This window comes from Sphaerodactylus townsendi, linkage group LG01 (assembly GCF_021028975.2).
Source record: "Sphaerodactylus townsendi isolate TG3544 linkage group LG01, MPM_Stown_v2.3, whole genome shotgun sequence".
Taxonomy (NCBI): Eukaryota; Metazoa; Chordata; class Lepidosauria; order Squamata; family Sphaerodactylidae; genus Sphaerodactylus; species Sphaerodactylus townsendi.
Window position 1 is genome coordinate 142470863 of NC_059425.1, and position 18352 is coordinate 142489214.

At 45.4% G+C, this 18352-nt stretch overlaps 1 protein-coding gene across 2 annotated transcripts in view; it reads left to right on the forward strand.

Annotated features, from left to right (window-relative positions):
* The first annotated feature begins 1967 nt into the window (after positions 1-1967).
* Positions 1968-18352, forward strand: part of B3GAT2 (beta-1,3-glucuronyltransferase 2) — a 31992-nt gene continuing 15607 nt past the window's right edge. Inside the window, exon 1 of one of the 2 annotated variants that reach the window (XM_048496264.1) lies at positions 1968-3377. In XM_048496264.1, the coding sequence (XP_048352221.1) occupies positions 2829-3377 (549 nt within the window). In that variant the 5' untranslated portion in view covers positions 1968-2828. The remainder of the gene's footprint in view (positions 3378-18352) is intronic. The other variant, XM_048496255.1, reaches the window with a different exon arrangement.

An 18352-nucleotide genomic window follows, 5' to 3' on the forward strand; every position in this document is an offset into this window, starting at 1 on the left:
TGGGGGCTAATATGTCCCCTCTGGATAGCAAGCAGACATATGCGGCCTAGATAGGTGCCTGCATAAAACATATAGTTTTATCCATATGGGATCCAGTTTTATCCTTATCTGGAAAAGATCTATTGCTTTTGTGTACAATCCTGCACTCTGTGGGGCTGCTTATATCCAACTGACTTAAATGGAATCTAAGCAACCTAATTATGTGGAGGATTGCAACCTTTGACAGCTGAATTATTACCCTGGAAAGGCCAACGTGAAGTAAACATTATTTGTTCTTGCATGTTTAAAACATGTTATTTAGAGCTCTGGCTAGTAACACAAGTTTACAAGGGATAAAGAAATGTTTGATGTAGCAACAGTAATGAAAAATACTGAACCAAGGAATCATTTGTTTTTGTGTGGTTTTACATCTAAGAGCATATATTTCCATTCTGCAGCAAAAGGACCACCTTTGTCCATTTCAAAATTAAAATTAAGATAAACTTATAAAACAAATGGTGATGTGGTATTATGTGTAGTCCAATCCAAGCAAGGCTACCCAAAAGAAAATCATAGTGGGTTTCAATGGGGCTTACTCTCCAGTAAGTATGCATAAGACTGTAACCTAAAAGCTAAGCATGTTTGCTATGGAGTAACTGCATATTAAACACAATAGGACTTAACAGACCAATTCAAAGAGAAAGCACCACTGTGATGGCTAGGACATACTCTCAGGTAAATGTGCATGGGACTTCAGTCTTATTCTGAGTAACACTGCTTAGCCTCATATAAACAGGTTCCGTTTTAACAGAGTTGTTTAACTTCGGTTCTTTACAGCTCTTTCATGTGGCACTGGTCCAGATGCAATTCTGACAAATAAAAGTCCTGGTAGCAGGATTCTTTGCCCCACATTTCCACAGGCAACGTGCATTGCATGCTATGCGGAGGAATACAAAGAGGGGAACTTAATATGGATTGCCCATGATCCTTCCCCCCCAAAGTGAGAGCATGTTCATTTTCCCCCTCCCCTAAACTGTGCAAGCTTATGTATCTCTCCCCAGGAGAATCCTGCTTTATACCTTACAGGGTGTGTATGGGAAGGGGGGGGGGGAGGAATGTCTGATTTTGCTCTTTACAAGTGGCACTGTAAGTTGAATTGCCACCTATAACCTTTGGAAGCTGGCTGGGCTTTGTGTACCAATCAGTGTCAGTCAACATCAGTTCATTGTCAGTACTACAAGGATGTGAATTGCAGAGCCCTTGAAATCTTTCTTTCTTTTGAGCCTGGTATTATTCCATTGTGGCTCCAGGGCTTGGAATTATCTTAGTCAGGTGCATGAAGGAGATGTTAAGCAGCAAGTACCAATAGGACTGGGACTGAAATAGGGACACCTTGCCATATGTTACCTTCCTCTGGAGTCTGATAAAGGGTTCCACCTATTTCATCTCTGGAGAGGGATGGGTCCTCCAGGTGCTGAACAACAGGGCTGAAACGGCAGTTCTTTTGATTCTAAAAAGAGGAATCCCCTCCTCACCGAGAAATGTGGAGAACTGCCTGTGCATATTCCACCTGTGACAGTCTGGGCTTCCCACCCCATCCCTTAAACCCAGCAATGGGTCAGAGCAGGAGCAAGTCCTAGAGGAAATCCGCCGCTAATTCCTCCAGTGTTTGCCCTGTTCAGCACTGTTCTCCCAACATAATATCCAGGCACAGTAATCTTCCTCTGCTGTTTGGCTGGCACACTGATTATAAATAATGGCATTTGCTTTCGCCTGGTGTAACTAATCTTCACCCCACCCGCCTAACACCGATGCTTCCTAAGTCTCTGGAGTTTTAAGCACGTGAATCTATTCTGCCTTTTCTCCAAAGAGACCCTGCAGTGGCGAGAACAGAACCAGCCAAGAGCAGCTTCTCTCCTCCCCCCCCCCCCAAAAAAAGGCATCAGCTCCCCACCCCTGCGCCGCATCAGCCCTGAGGGGATCCCTCCCTCTCCTCCCCAACACACACACAGACACACCACCAGAAGCGCCCAGCGAAGCCGCCTGCCGCGAAGAGGCTTCCTCCGGCCGGATTCCTCTTTTCTCGCCGGCAGAGTCCGCCAGCGCCAGCACTGCCGCTCTCTGCAACGCGGGACTTCGCAAGCAGCCCCTGGAAAGAGTTCAGGACCCGCAAACACACCCCGGCCGTCCCGCGCATCGGAGAGGGATCAAAGGGAAGCGATGCTCAAAGAGAAGAAACAAGGCGGAAAGCGGCACTCTGGGGCTGGCTGAAGAAAGAGGCGCGCGGAATCGCAACCTCCTGCCCTTTTGCTGATTTGCTCCGCTGGCTTAGAGGGAGAAGGAGCAGAGGACCGGGAGCGGGGCGGGGGCCGGGGGTGTCCCCGTCTGGAGCAGGACGACACCGGCCAGCCCGCCCTCTGCACTCCCTGCGCCGCCTGGGCAGGACGGCTCTTGCTTACCCCCGAGAGGTCAGCGGCCTCTCGCCTCGGCAGGCTCCAACAATTGAGGCCTCCTCGCCTCCGCCCCCCCAGCGGCGCCCCGCTGCCCACTCTCCCCCGCCGCTCTACCCCGGGCCGTGGGGGGCCCGGCGGCTGTTCTCCTCCCCGCCTCGCCTGGTCCCGGTCCGGCTGCGCTGCGCCGAGCTCCCCAGCGCCAGGAAGCCGGGCGTCCCTCCGTGCGCCCTGCCGCCGGCTCCATGGCGAGGGGAGCGCAGGCTGAATCTCCGGGGCGGAGGAGGCGCCGGCGGCAGCAGCAGCAGCAGCCGCCGAAGCTCCCGCTGCCACTGCCGCTGTTGTGAGGGCTGCAGCGGCGGCACCCCGACCGGCGAGCCTGCGAGCGGCCGCCCCGGCATGAAGTCGCTGCTCCTGAGCCGCTTCTTGGTGCTGCTGCCGTGGGTGCTGCTGGTGATCGTCGTGCTGGACGCGGACAGCGGCGGCCGGGCCCCCCCTCCGGCGGCCGCGCTCGCCCGGAGGCCCCCCGGCCCGCAGCAGCGCGAGGGGGCGCCCCGGCAGCGCCCGCCGGAGCCGCAGCCGCCCATCATCTACGCCATCACGCCGACCTACAGCCGGCCGGTGCAGAAAGCCGAGCTCACGCGGCTGGCCAACACCTTCCGGCAGGTGGCGCGCCTGCACTGGGTCCTGGTGGAGGACGCGCCGGTGCGCACCGACCTGGTCAGCCGCTTCGTGGCCGGGCTGGCCGGAGCCGGGCCGCCCTGCACCCATTTGCACGTGCCCACGCCCCCGCGCTACAAGCGGCCCGGGCTGCCCAGGGCCACGGAGCAGCGCAACGCCGGCCTGGCGTGGATCCGCCAGAGGCACCAGCACTCGCCGGCCCCTCCGCCCGGAGTGCTCTTCTTCGCCGACGATGACAACACCTACAGTCTGGAGCTCTTCCAGGAGGTAGGGGGAGGGAGGAGGGGGGAGGACGGGGCGCCCCCTCTCTCCGACCCCGTCCTGTTCAGCCCAGGCACAGCCGCATGTCTGAACAGCGCCGATGCCCAACTTCTTTCCCCCAGACCCGCAGCAGGTCCCGCTGGGTTCCAGCGAACTTACTTTATCCGGCGCCCCGCCCGCTCTTCAGGTGCTGAGCGATGGTCCCACCTATAAACGCCGCCGCGCTCGGTTTGTCCCGCCAGTAGTTTTGCTCGCGGGCCCTTTTTGCCCGGCTGCACGAGCACGTGTTTGCGATGGGCCGGAATCAGCCCTGCGTGACCCGCTTTTCTTCCCGCTTCCAGGGCAGTAAGCCCTTCTCCGCCCGGGACGGCTGCCCGGTTAGCTCCTCTGGCCCTCGCAGCCGGCGGCTCCATTGCCCGTTTTGGGCTATCCTGCTTGCATTTCACCCGCCCCTGCGCCTCAGCGCTGCCAAGCCGAGGTCCGGGGGAATATTTCTCCAAGTACTTGGCGTCCGGCGTATATTTCTCCTGTCTGGTTGCGCCTTTCCGGGCTCTGAAACGAGTAGTAGACAGTTGTGTTTTAAAATCTGGGGACTTCCCGCACGTTTGCAATTAGGAGCAAAGGTTTACACTTTACAGAGAATTGACTTCCAATTTCACTGTATGTCTTAATCGAGAAATGATATGCTACAGTGTTTATTCAAATGAAAGTCTAGGATTTTTTTCTCACAAATATGCCATCAAAAAGAGGGGGTCGTCCTACATTCATCTGCAAGTTACCTTTATGTCTAATAATATTTTGGGGTATCATTTTTAAGGCAGCTGAGTTATATTCAGCGTGGTCTTCTCTTGAAGTAAAAAGGGCGCCTAAGGCCCTACTCTGGTCCTAAACTAGTGTTGTTAGAAGCCAAGATATAGCTTTCTCATTAATGCCAAGCTGTGGCCTTCCCAGCCTTTTTTCACTGCTAAGACCTTGAAAGTTCAAATGCAGTGATGCATTAGCAAGGAATAGCTGCTGCTTTATTTCCACTTCATTTTTGGCTTCAAAAACTCTCCTCGCCTGACTGTGCAGGCACACACCTCTTAGCTGTTAAGATTTTTTTTTCATGTATTCTTACAGCTGTCTCCTGAAACTTTGAGGTTAATGCCATTATTTCAAGGCTTAGTTCATTTTGTTAAAAAACAGTATCCCACTGTAATCTCAAAGTGGCTTCCCAGAAGTCCTCCATTTTACAGGCTGCTGTAGAACCAGATGTCTAATTATCAGGAAAGAATAGATGTGATCACAGGCTGGTTCTCTGAGTTGTTTATTCTGTGTGTGTGTGTTGCCCATTCTTTGGAATGGGGTGTGTGTGAAGGCAAGTGTTTATATAGTGACTGAGCACCTTGTCACGTATCTCTGTGTGATGTGAAAAACCTGTCCAGGCTTATGAGCAAAAACAACCTTATTCTTTCCAGTGGGAGTTATTGGCAGATGCGTCAAAAGGAGGTGGGAGGTTTGCCAGTTTTTTTTATTTGTTTCTCTGCTGGCAGGATGGATCATTTTGTACATAAAACAGTGTAAGAAAGGAGTATCTTACACATAACTTATGAATTAAAGTATAACTTTGGTGAGGGGAAAAAAGGAAGTGTGGAAGCCTTGGAGGGTATGCGGAGAAGCTAAAATAAGCCTTAACCCGCTCAGGTAAAGGATGTCTTTGCTATCTTGCTTGCTGCATACTGAGACATATCCCCTCTATTGTAAAGGATTTCCCTTTCTTCCAGAATTATTGCATCTCAATAGGATATAATCTTTCCCTTCCCCAGCAGGAGAATGGCTTGGCTTCACATAATTCAGTGGAATTAACATTTATGCTTTGGTGACCCTAGAGAGGAGTGGGTGCCTGTGTTGCCACCTACAACAGATTTCTCTCTGTTTTGCAACTAGGCCAGGTGCATGAAGAATCAATAAATTAAAGCCAAGGCACTGCGGAAAGATGCAGAGCACATCGAGTCCCTGAAGAGAGTGGTTTTGGAAAGCCTTCTCAATCCTGCTGACGTGTGTTTAGATTTAAAATGTGTTGGGTCTCTTTCAATATGCTGCTGGCAGGTGTTAGTCCCCCCCCCCCCCCCATTCAGCGGAAGAGTCTGACTTCCTTTCCTTATGTGGCAGCCTCATGCATTGAAACTTTTATTGGAAGTGATTGAAAAGAAGGGATTTTAGTTGTTCCGTTGCTGTGGTTTATTTTCTGCTAAACTGTGGGAGGCTGTGTGTACCTCTTTAATGCTGGGAGATCTCGGGCATTCATCTTTTTGGCTGTAATTATTTCAGCTGTGTTCTCTGTTTGAACTGAAAGCTGGTGGAGTTTTACTTCAGTGGAAGGTGTCACTTGAAAAACTGCTCCATTCCCTGAAGCAATGCTGATGTAAAAAAAAATCAGCTGCCAGGCCTAAATTACTTGCATAAATGAAAGCATTAATTAGTCAGGAGAGGAAAGAACTAACTGCAGCAAAAGCCAGAGTAGTCGGAGCATGCCTCTTGAGGTCACTGCTCAGTAACATCAAGTGCAAAGAAACACCCAGATAGGATTTTGTTTTTGTTGGTTTTTACTCCTTTGACTCTTAATGAGATAAGTACAAATAAGATCCTTTGGAGCATGCGGGGTTAAATTTGAAAAGTTGAAGAAGCAACTGATGTTAAGTTGCTCTCTCTTTTTCACACATAGGCACACGGAATGGGTGTGGGGAGAGACACTCTGTGCCTTTGCTGAGCTTTCCTGTGCAAAAAGAAAGGTTTGTTTTGAATAGATGCCTGTTTCCATCAAAGAGTACATCGGGAAGCTTAGCATATTTGCATGACAAGGAAGGAGGATAGTCTCCAACTTCAGGAGGCAATTGGCTTCAAGCTCCACTATTGAATGAAACCTTTCCGAGAAAAGGCTGGGTAGGTTAGGTTTTGCATTAAAGGGTATAAGAGAAAAGATAATCTCTTTCTCCATATTGATTTAGCACCTTAGGAAAACCTGCTGAAATTATTCGAGATGCCTCAAGCGTATTTTATGTCCTTGGTATAAAGAATTGGAGAGAGGCCCTGTAATGTTTTCACTCAAGGTATTGATTGGAATTCTTATGAGTGAAAACTTGGGAAATAGTGATTTCTGATCGAACGTTCTGTTAAATCCCTCCTCCACCTCCAGATCAGGATCAATTTATAGAAGCTGTACTATTTTTTTTTTTTGGCCCCATGTGAAAAGAAGCAAACTTTTGAGCGCATCACGTGTGGCAGAAGTCCAGCCATAATTTCTCTCTTGAAATTGGATTAATGGCATGCAAGAGGAAATTGATGCTTAGTGCCTTTCTCCTCAGCCTCCCAGTAGCAATTCTAGCTGCTGCTTCCTTGAACCAAGAAGAGCTGTGATTTAAGAACCTTTTCAAGTGTGGAGATGATATGGGTCAAAAAGTATGGACAGGGTTTTTTTTAAATCCTGTATTCAATTTATGCCATCTTTTTAGTTGCCTGTACGCTTGTTCAAAAGTTGGTTTCAGTTCTTAAGTTGCCTGGGTGAGATGGTCCTCTTACTAAATATTCTTATACCGTATGCATCATTAATACTAAATTTAGTGTATAATTGAGTTTTTGTTGTGTTGCAAGGCAGGTGGCCTGTATCACATGAAAGCTGTTTAGGGGTGTGGGTAGCCTTGAAGACACTGTGTTTTTCTTGAGCATGAATGATAATTTAGGTCTAACTTTAAAAGATCCTCATGATATAATAAGAAATTAGTATCTTGGTGTAATCTAGTTTGTATACATTATTAATCACATCTTTTTTTTCTATTTAACGCATTACATAACTTTATCTGGCTACCTTCAACTACTACATGGTCTGGAGTCAACTATTTATTCTGACATTTAAACCGTGCTTTTCGCTGCATCTGTGGTTCAGAACATTTTACCACACTGTTCTCTTCTTCTCTGTCTTATCCTTGCAATCATAACCCGATGAGATGGGTTAGACAAGAGAGTGAGTGACTGGTTTAAGGTCACCCAGTGGGCTGCCATGGCATCATGGGCATTTGAACTGAGGTCTCCAAGGTCTTGGGCTGGCATTCTGAGCATGCTGACTCTTTTGCTTCCATCAGTAGCTCTTTTTTGTATAATTGAGAACCATTTTTCAGGAAACCAATTTTTCATTTCTAGCAACCCATGCTGGCTATCCAGAATGATAACAATCCCCAGTAAAGTGATGGCTTGAATTAAAATGCTCCAATATCACTCATGTGGTACATCAGTGAGAGATGCATTATATTGATATACAGTAATGTTTACATCTGGCTAGTTCAGATAACGTTACTGAAATGATACTTACAGCCCAATCCAGAAGGCTATGGTGGCCAGGGCTGGTGCTGCTGCTACACTGCTTCCAGGTGGCACAGAGGGCTTCCAGGTGGCACAGAGAGGTAGCAAAACCCAAGAAATCCCAGCCACCTGAAAGCTATCCTTAGGGCGAAATGGATTTATGCCACCCCTTTGAGTGGTGTAAATAGAAGGCAGATCAAAAACTTTGGAACGCTCCCATCCTGTTCCCCGCTGTGCCGGCAGCCAGGTTTTGGCTGGTGCAACTCTTCAAGTGGCCGGTCTTTCCGAGTTGGGCACCATGGAACTCTGAGGTACCCTCCTGCCTCCCTGTTTGCTCTTATCACTGATGCCACTTTCATTGTCAGGGTGGCAAATGCAGTGGCACGACCCTGCGCAGTTCCTAAAGTTGCTTCGACCCCCATCTGGATTGTTCTGCAAGGTTCTTAAGTAAAATGTGAATAATAACACACCTAAGAAAAACAGGGTTTGTGAAAATAGGAGTTTACCTCACTGAACTCCTTCTTCTGTTCCAGAAAAGCTAGTCAGCGTGAATGCACAGGTCCATAGCGTGCCCATCTAATTGCATTCAGTAGTCTGATTAGAAGGGCTGAGTTAGCCCTGCCTTTGAGAGCACAGAATAATGGGACAACTCTGTACAATCCAATTCTGTGTTTACTTCAAGGTCACCCCCACAGTGTTTGTAAATTCTTGGGAAGATCTATATAGAATTGTTGCCTTAGCTCTTTTGGAGGGACTAACTCACATTTTGAAAACAAAAAGGGAAAGGACTGGAGAAAGCATTTCAGATTTTTTTTTTTAAATCACCAGGCTTGTCTGGACCTTAAAAATATTATACATTCCAGTTGCCAGCATCAAATGTTCAGGTGTTCTCATTCTCAGGTTTCCAATGAGAAAAAAGCACCATAGTAGAAATTAAATGATTCTGTATTTTCCTTTTCTTTTGGAAATAGTCCTTCACACAAATATGCCTACATTTCCTTGGGGTGGCCAATCTCCAAATGGGCCCTGGAAATCTGCTGGCGTTAAGTAATTAATCTCCAGCCACCAGATGTAAAATCTCCTGGAGAAAATGGCTGCTTTGGAGGGTGGTCTGTGCGCACTGTCCCTGCCCTTCCCCAAGACCTGCTCAAAAACTGCAAGTATTTTCCAACCCAAAGCTGCCAACAGGAATTGCCAAATATAAGTAACATTATTGTGAATGGCATCGTACAAAGAGAAAAGATGATGATCTGGAGATTTTGAGGTCACTTTAAAAAAAATTATCATTTCACACTTTTGAAAAGCTGTCATTAATTGTAAGTGTGCTCATAGTTCCTATGAACCTTGGAAACATACTAGGTAGTCATGGCAAAAGTAGTTGATCAGAAAACAGGGCATAACCATTTGCTCCAAAGTTAATATTGTTGCTGGTTTGTAGTACTGATGATCAGTTTTTGAATTGCGGTTGAATGGTTGCCATGGTGACTGTCAATTTGAGTGTTCTGTGTCAATCTTTGCATCTGTGAACAGCCTCATAAGTTGAATTTGCTGTTTGAGAACAGGTGGGCGAAACAGTAACATAATTGGGGGGGATGGACATGATAATTGTAATGAATATCTTAAACAAAGGCATCATGTACGGGCATTATATTGGAGTTTATTACTCTGGATATTGCTCAAGGTTTGAGACACTGCCATTCTGTTTCCTGCTGAAGCTTTTGCTTTGCAATAAGGACCAATGCAGCCTTTGGCCAGTGTTTTCCCTGTGGGGGAAAAAGATACCTGAACTAAGAAAGTGCAGTTCTGTATGTTCAAAATAGTGCTGTAGGCCAGGAGTCTGCAACCTTTTGGAGCTTGTCAGCACCTTTGGAATTCTAACATGACATGGTAGATACAGCCACAAAATGGCTATCATAAAATAGCTTCTGCAAGAGATGGAGTCAGCAGACCTTCAGTCACGTAAAGAAGATCCTTGTACGGTAGTAGCAGCTGTTGCCGAAGCAACATTTTAAAAACATCTGCACAGCCAGTCAGAAGCTTTGCTGTTCCTAAGCCTCAACCTGCTTTCTAAAAACACTTGGTGGTCATCAGGAAAGTTATCAGCTGGCACCATGTTGGGGACCCCCTGCTGTAACCTCTTTTGGAAGGCTGCCTCTCTGTTCTTTAGATAGAAAGATTCCCTTTCTGTATAGCAGAAAAAATGGATGTTGTGAGATAGGGCTTTGTAAGAGAGTTCTGGAAACTCATCTGATATCTTTCTCTAAGAAAAGTTAAATGAAACATATTCAGAAGTCTTGCTAATGGATATGTGATCAGAGCAGAATATTGGAATCTTTAATATACTACTGCAGCAACTTTTGAAATGGAAAAGGGTATCCAAGTTGTTTCTTTGCATATTGCTCAGGATTTAATTCTAGTGGTAGAAAGTTAATAGCATGTGTCCTCATACCAAAGCAGCATGAGAGTGGTGTCTTATTAGGGTTATAGTGGCAACACAAGGGACAGCAAACATCCTTATAGTATGCATCTACTGTTAGGTCTGCTACTAGCAACAATGGCATCGATTCTATGGTACAGGTGGGGCTACCGACAGGGTCTTTGGCTTCCAGCTGTAGAGTGTGTTTGGTTAAGTTGATGAGTACCCACCTTCCTGAGTTATGATTTAATGTCGGCACTTAAGGCATGGGGCTCTTCAGCCCTTGTCCAAGTTCCTCTGGTTTAGCTTGGTTAGTTGCTTCTTGATCAAGGTCATACCCGGCAAAGCCAACACCCAATGTGGTCAGTGCTCAGCATCTAGTCTTACAGCAGAAATAATGAGTGCTTTTAAATAACTAAAGGAAGGCTGGCCAGTGTGGTGGAGTGGGGAGACCTGTGTTCCAGTCCCCACTCAGTCATGAAAGGTCTCTGGGTGACCTTGGGCCAGTTGCTGTCTTTGGGTTAGTCTGCCTTTTAGAGTTGTGGTAAAATGAGGGAACTCCTCAGAGGGAAGGTGGGATAAAAAGTTACTGATGGGTGAGGTGTTTAGAAGACTGATTCTAGCCACTTTCAGTGTCCAGGGGAGCATATGTTGGGCTCATGCGCTGGTGCCATAGAACAGCAGGACTGTTCACACTTGTAGGATTTCATGGCAAAATGGAGAACGCTCTAGTGAATAAAAAAAAGTTAAGACAGCAATCTCAGACCTCCTGACTTAATCCCACTGAACTCAATGGGTCTTTCTTCTCATTAAACATACACTTGATTGGGCTGTAATGCTTGAAAGTGTCCACCTCAACATGTAAAGTTAACCCATGCTCAGTTATAATCATTATATTTTTAAAAAGCAATCTAAAGATGAGCTGTGTGCACACAGTGTGTTCTTCCATTACTACAAAAATAGAATAAAAACTGTATGTTAAAATAATTATGTGTTATAAATCAGCAAACACAGGAGGCTTTGGTGAGAAAAATGAGACCACTGTGTTAGACTAGCAGCAAGGTAGGAGGAGATAATTCTTCAAAATAAATGGAACAACTGAATCCAGTATTCTTTCACAACCACCGAGTTTGAAAGTGCAAGCTGATCATTTTTCTCCCCCTTTTAAAGCCTCATGTATGAACCTTTGAAGCCTCATGTATGAACCTTTGAACTGGACTCAGTTCTGTAAAGGGCAGTGATGTCTGTTGTATTAGTCACCCTTCCAGTACCCTTTTAAGTGTCCAGTGACTTTCTTAAGAAGATGTTAATTTGCAAAATAAAGCAACAGAAGGAGCCAAAGGCTGTCACTTTATTTGATCATCTTTATTGAGGTTTCTACATGAAGTCATTATAACCTCTGTTTGGTCCCCTTTCCCGGCAACAGTGGAAGGTGATGGTCCATGCATAGCCCAGCTCATCTTTAGACACTAAATTGCCACTGTTTAAAAAGAAAATTGTTATATGACAGAGTACTGGTTAACAATTCCAGAGAGATAGCCATGTTACTCCTTTGTAGCTAAATCAAATGGAAGTTGTAGCTAAATCAAATGGAAGTTTGGTGGCACCTTAAAGACAGATTTTATTTCAGCATGAGCTTTTGTGTTTCTGCAGCCTTACAGCTCAGTCTCACATATGCAGAAGCAAGTCACGCTGAGATTAATGAGATTAAGTAAAATGACTGCCATTAATTCGACAGACTTTCTCCCATTCAAGGTATAAACACGGAAGATAGAAAAAGATCACCCAAGCACAGGCATTGGGCTACCACTCCCCAGAGTCAGAAAGAGAACTGAGAACAAGATGGCTGACTCCCACAAGAAACGGGACATTAAGAATTATTCCTGCCTCTCCAACTGATTGCTGGGAATCACCCAGAAAGAAATCCTTCTATGCTCAAAGGAGAAGGATCTCTCATGGTAAGAATGAATGGTCATTCTCCACTTATAGCATTCTATGCTCTCCAATATAGAATGAGGCTGTTGTGATGTTATAGCTTCTGGTGACTGTTGTGAATTTCCAGATGTGAACTAATGAAGGAGAACACCTCTGCTGAGTAACAGCAGCACTTCACAGTACTTATGCTTCATAGTATTTATACTTCACAGCATAAATACTAAAGTCAGTGAATTTAGTTATGTTTCAAGTACAAACCATGACCTTAATCCAGTCAAACCCTGATGTAAAGAGGAGAGAAGTGGAGTGGCTACTGGAGATAATAGTAACTGAAACTGACCCCATTTTTTAAACTATGCTTATAGAGGTCCATTTGGGGCTTCTCTTTGAGAGATGCTTATTTTGCCCTGCTTAACATTTAAATGGGGTTAGAAAAGAATTCAGAAAGCCACCAGATCAAGGTTCCTGGAACTCCAACAGGCTTTTGCATGAACCCATTCATTTTGGTGGCCAAAGATACTAGATTTTACAGTTCTAAATAATTGTGTGTCCTAATTATCCTTTTGACATCTATCCTTACAAACTGAAACTGTCGTGTTCACCAATGTCTTTCTTCTTACATGGGCATTTGTGTCAATCGAAGCATAAAAGATGCTGCACTGAAGCGATGGAGTACTGCCAAGAGCCTAAAATTATCTTGTATGTGGAGTCAGTCTATCACATCTATATTCTGGAGCCCAGAGCTGTGTACATTGATTGCCCCTCTTCTGTTCTATCCTGTCAACAATCCTATGAAGTAGATCTGGTGAGAGGGCGTGGCTGGCAGAAGGTCACCCAATGAGGTCTCCAGTGTCTAGTCTGAAACTAATCATTCCGTCACAGTGGCTTTTGTAGTGCACTATGAAGTAATCTTAATTTCAGTTTCTATCTTTACATATATTGCTCTCAGTGCTCATATTTCATGCTTTTTTAAAAAACTTGATTTATGCGTAGGTCCATTCTGTCATTTGCTTCTGGAGAAAAACTTATTAAAAGAGTAGAATTGAGATACTGGAAGTGAGTAAAGAATTGTAAGTAGTATAAGACAATATTCTCTAAGCGAGTGCTTAAAATGTTCATGATATCTTTTGTTTGGATTGCAAGGCAGATTGTTCCTGTAATTTGCTTGTTTTAAGTTGTGTAGCCACTTTTTGTGATGACAAACAGTTCTTAGAGCGAATTTTGCACCGTAGTTGAACTGAATTTGCTCCCGAAAGAGCCAAAGTGGTGTAGTGATTAAGAGCAGTGTACTCTAATCTGAGTTGGATTTGCCATACCTCCACATGAAGCCTGCTGGGTGACCTTGGGCTAGTCACAGTTCTCTCAGAACTCTCTCAGGCTCCCAGCTACCTTCCAAGGGGAGAGTAAGAGACGGTGATTGTAAGCTGCTTTGAGACTTTTTATCGGTAGAAAAAAAAGAATATAAAAACCAACTCTTCTTCAGAATTGTTTGCTTTAGCTGTATGTGTGTATGAAATGATCTTCCAGATGCTGTCTGAATGCTTGATAAATTGTCCTTGCAATACCTGGTAGTACCTCATGGTAAATTACACCTGCATTTCCCTAATGTCCAATTCCATAAGGTGAACTTGACTCCTCCTTCCAAGTTAGGAAGGATTCTTCTGTTGAAGAGTTCATCAAGACGGAGAGATTCTTTTGATTTCCAACCCTCGTTGCTCTGTTAGGAACCTATGAACATCGCAGAAGGCACAGAGCCTTCTGCTGTGCTTTTGAAACTGTGCCAGAGAGTTATAATATCATCTCCCCCAGGATTGGAGTGGCAGTCCTTTGCAAGTAATCTACAGATGGGAGCACAAATGGTACCACAAATTACCAATTACCGTTCCAGGGCTTTTTAGTGAAATCTAGGGGGAAATACGTTGAAGGAGAGAAACTTAGTGGAAACTTTCATATCCTTAGCAGCCGGTTGTTTTCACATGAAATGCCGGTGTGTGTGTGTATGTGTGCGTAAAATATCTAGTGTCTTTATGTGTGATCAAGTAGGGTCAGAATAATTGTGCAATTAGGCATTTGTGTAGATATTGTGCAGATGTTTGCAAGGCAGAGATGGTGTACATACACAGTGTCAGGCAAATAGAAAGGTCTTCATTGTGGGGGTGGTGCTTTGCCTCCCCAGACGCTTCGCAAAGCCATTCCTGTGTTTGTATGAGTGCTGCAGTGTCTCCCGTGGCAGTCTGTGTGTATGTGAAAGACTGCCACCCATGTGATTCATTCTGACACCAAGCTTGTGCATAATGCAAGTGACAGACCTCCCAAGAGGCCAAACATCACGTATGGGTTGCAGAAAAAATTATAGAAGGTAACTTTCACCCTTTAGTATCCCTTTTAGCAGTTTGAGGAATGTCAAACAAAGAGCTGCTACACCAGGGTGCTCTTGTAATTCCAGGCCCTATCCATCATATGTTGGTTCTCTGTAGTCTTGAAAGGGCTGAAGCACTCAGCATAGCCCCCTTTTCCTTTGGGCTGAATTAGATGAGATGCTGAGAGATAAATGATCAGCTCTTAATTCAGGTGTGTTTTTTGAAAACTTCAATGCTGAAGGATGAGTATCTGATTGGAAAAGTAAAGGTGGGTCTTAATTCTTTCACAGTTATCGGTGTGTGGGGGGTGATGAGGATGTATTTTTCTCCTTCTGGATCTGAATAGATGTGGGGCAGGGAGGGGGGTCATCTGATTAAGAATGACCTCTACTGCTGCTATGGCAAACAGATTATCCCTCTCCATTTCATGTTTAAAAGAAATTGGGAGACTGATGCATACCATGGAATTGCCTTGATTCAAGGAGTTGTGCAGGATTGTCCAAACAATAATCAGACAGTGGTATAGCTTAAATTGCAGAAATTTAAGTTGAAGGAGAGCTGCTCTGAATGCTGTTCAAATGTAACACATCTTTCTGAAGGGCAGTATACTACAAAGAAAATAGTAATTTACATTAAGAGTTGTTGATGCTTCTACCACTAGTGGTAGTGAACTATCAGGAAGGGCACCATAGAAGAAAATTGTGGGGTGGGTGGGCTATAACCCAGCACACTGTGAAAGTGCAGTCAACTGATTTTCTAGGCAAAAGATTGGTGGCCTTGGCTTGTGTTTACAGAGATGTTTTAATTTTCCAGTTCTAAATCTCAGAAATATCGCAGATTTCCAATGTATTTGCCACAATTCTTGTGAAAAATACGACAGCATTTGAGCTTCTCCCCATATCAAGAACTTGATTAGAACTAGTGCCTTGTAAGCAAAGGGAATTTCATCTTTCAAATGGTAGTGGCAGTATCCCCGTGATGAACATGGGGACACAGTCATGTCTAGTTGAGCTCTGAGAAGTACTCTGTTGAAGTGTTCACAATGATCGAAAAGAGTTGTTGCATCTGTAAATTCTTTGTATTGAAAATGAAGCGCTGTCTTAATTAGACCCTATAACTCACAAAATGGGTTCACACTGATAACTATCCAAACTTCAACTGGATATACTAGTTGTGATAACTGATCCTGTTCAGTACTGTTACGGAACAATGAACATAATGGCCCAAATCCAGTGGAAAATTACATTCTTAAAGTTTGATGAAATTTCAACCTTGTTGGGACCAACTTCATTCCTTTCAAGTGTACCTAAGCATATCATGCTGTCTATGGTCTGGGGCCAGGGCCATTTCTAGTTCCAAACCACAAAAGGAGCTGCTTAAGGAATACTGACCTTGCTTGCCTGTGTCCCTGAATGTCATACACACACCTATCCACAAACACTCAACTAATCAATCAATAATTTGATCAACTACCAGTATAACAAAACAAAAGTAAAACAATGTCTAGGTAGTCTGTTCACTACAGGATCTATAGTTCCTTTTTGAATGTTGTTGAAAAACATGTGCTCTTTGGATTCAGACTCTCTTTGTGAGCAAGCGCATACCTCTGTTCATAGGGAACTTTCTTAAATTTCCTCACAGTACTGCAGAAGGTAAAGTATTGCGTCTGGCCAGAGTAAACACCCTTCTGTAAATTATACATATATAAAACAATTGACTAATGAATTGAAAAGGAAAAAGAGCAAATCAAGAATACATTTAAAATCATAGAAATAGTAAAAGTGGCAGTCTGTAAAACAGCAAATGCATATGAAAGTAATTGCATCAGGTAGTAATTGACTCAAATATGTGAACTTTAGAATACTACATGTGGGGACTTATAAGAAACTTGCAGGAGCAGCTATCTTACTCCCCCTCCCCCCACTTTTGCTTCCTCCCCTCTCCCCCTACTTCTCTGTCTTATTCTTTCTCCCTCCTGTCACCCCTTTTCTTACTCTCTCTCTCCTCCATGCCTGTCACTTTCTCTTTTTGCCCCACCCCATCACTCTCTCTCCCTCTCTCGTCTGCCCCACCCCACTTTCTTCCCCCTGTCATTGTCTTGGCCTCCCACCTGCTTTCTCTCCCATTCCTACAGCAGCAGCGGTGGTTGTGGCCTTCTCAGGCCTTTTCCGCACAGCAGCGAAAACGAACACAGTAGCATGCAAGCAGCCCCAACTTTCTCCCCAGCCAGAGAGGCGGCTCCGCACAGAGCCTCCTCTCCTTCGGTCCTCTCCATTTTTCCTTCCATCGTCACTCTGGAGGGTTGGAGGGACACACACACACTACCCTCTGACCTCCAGGGGTCGGAGGGCAGCATGGGTGTGTCCCTCCAGTCCTCCAGAGCGATGCTAGAAGGGGAGGGGAGGGGAAAAGCGGCGTCTTCCCGCCGGTGCGGTTCGTGCTGCTTGGGGGGAGCCAGGATGGTGCTGCTGCAATGCACTCCAGGGATTTTTTTTTCCCGCCCCTTGGGTGCTGTTTTTTGGCCATGTGGAAACGGCCTCAGCTTTCTACCTTCTTTTCCCCCCACCCCAGCAGCTATGGTGGCAGTGGCTCTCCCAAAATCACAACAAATCTCCCAACCTCAGATATCACTTCCCCTTAGGGTTACCAGCTCCAGACGGGGAAATTCCTGGAGATTTGGGGTGGGGTCTTGGAAGGGTGAGGTTTGGGCTGGGAAGCAACCTCAGCAAGATATAATGCCATGGAATCTACCCTGAAAAGCAGACGTTTTCTGCAGAGAAACTGTTCTGTCTTCCAAAGCTCACTTGTAATTCTGGGTGTTCTTCAGCCCCTACCTGGAGGTTGGTGATGCTAGTTCCCCTGGAGGAAATGGTTGCTTTGGAGGGTGGAGTTGATGGCATAATGCCTTTCTGAGGTCCTTACCCTCCTCAGACTCTATCCCTCAAATCTCCAGGAATTACGCACCCTGGAGTTTGCACCCCTATCACTTCCCACTCAACAGCCAACCTACTTTGATCTGTTCCTCTGTCTTAAGATTTCCATCTCCTGCCCTTCTGCAGCCTCTGTCTTTGAAAGCTTTGGTCTTTGTCTACAGTGGGGACCAAAGCAGCTTACAGTAGTCTCAGCCTTGAGGCAAAAAGTCTCAATTTATCCAGAAATCCCCTAACCTGGAGCTGGTACCCTTCCTCCAGCCTGGTCCCAATGAGTTTTCCCTCAAAGGTCAGGATAGGCCTGGAAAAGGGCCTTGCCTTTTACTCACATAATCTGAAGCCTGAAATGCTGTGGTTGCCTCACAAAAGCCATTGAGGGAATTGGTTGCTTAAAGATCTGTCTTGTCCATTCACTGCTTCAGTCACCTGATTTAAGTATCCAAAAATTTGGCTGACTTTGCTGTTAGGATATAAGATTTGAGTCCAAAAATAACATCTTTTATCCCATGGAGGGTTTCACAGTTGGAAGGTGGTAGGCAATTTTTGCCAATTCTGTATCCCACTAATGACTTGCATCTTCCCCATGGGAGTGCAATGGGAGGTGAAAAAAAGTTATATTAAATGGATGGGAATCATTTCTGTCTGCAGAAATGTCTGTCTGCAGAAATGTCTGTCTGCAGTGTTCTGTGATAAAACATTCTGTTCCATGCTTCCTGGTGCCTCTAAGCCAGGTCACATTTGCAGGACTGGAGCAAGGGGGACTGCGCCTGGGGCACCCCTCCACCCCTGCAATGCCCCTGCTGCCCCTGCCATGCCACAGAACGCCCCTGCCATGCCCTCACACCGGTGCACACCCGGTGCATCGTGCACCCCTGTCCCCTTGGTGCTTTGCCACTGCACATTTGTGTACCAGTTTCCCTCTTAGTCATGAGTCCTAGATATTTGTGAAATAGCTCATGGTCAAAAGCGATACCAATTTGTAATCAAATTAATTTCCCTGGTGGA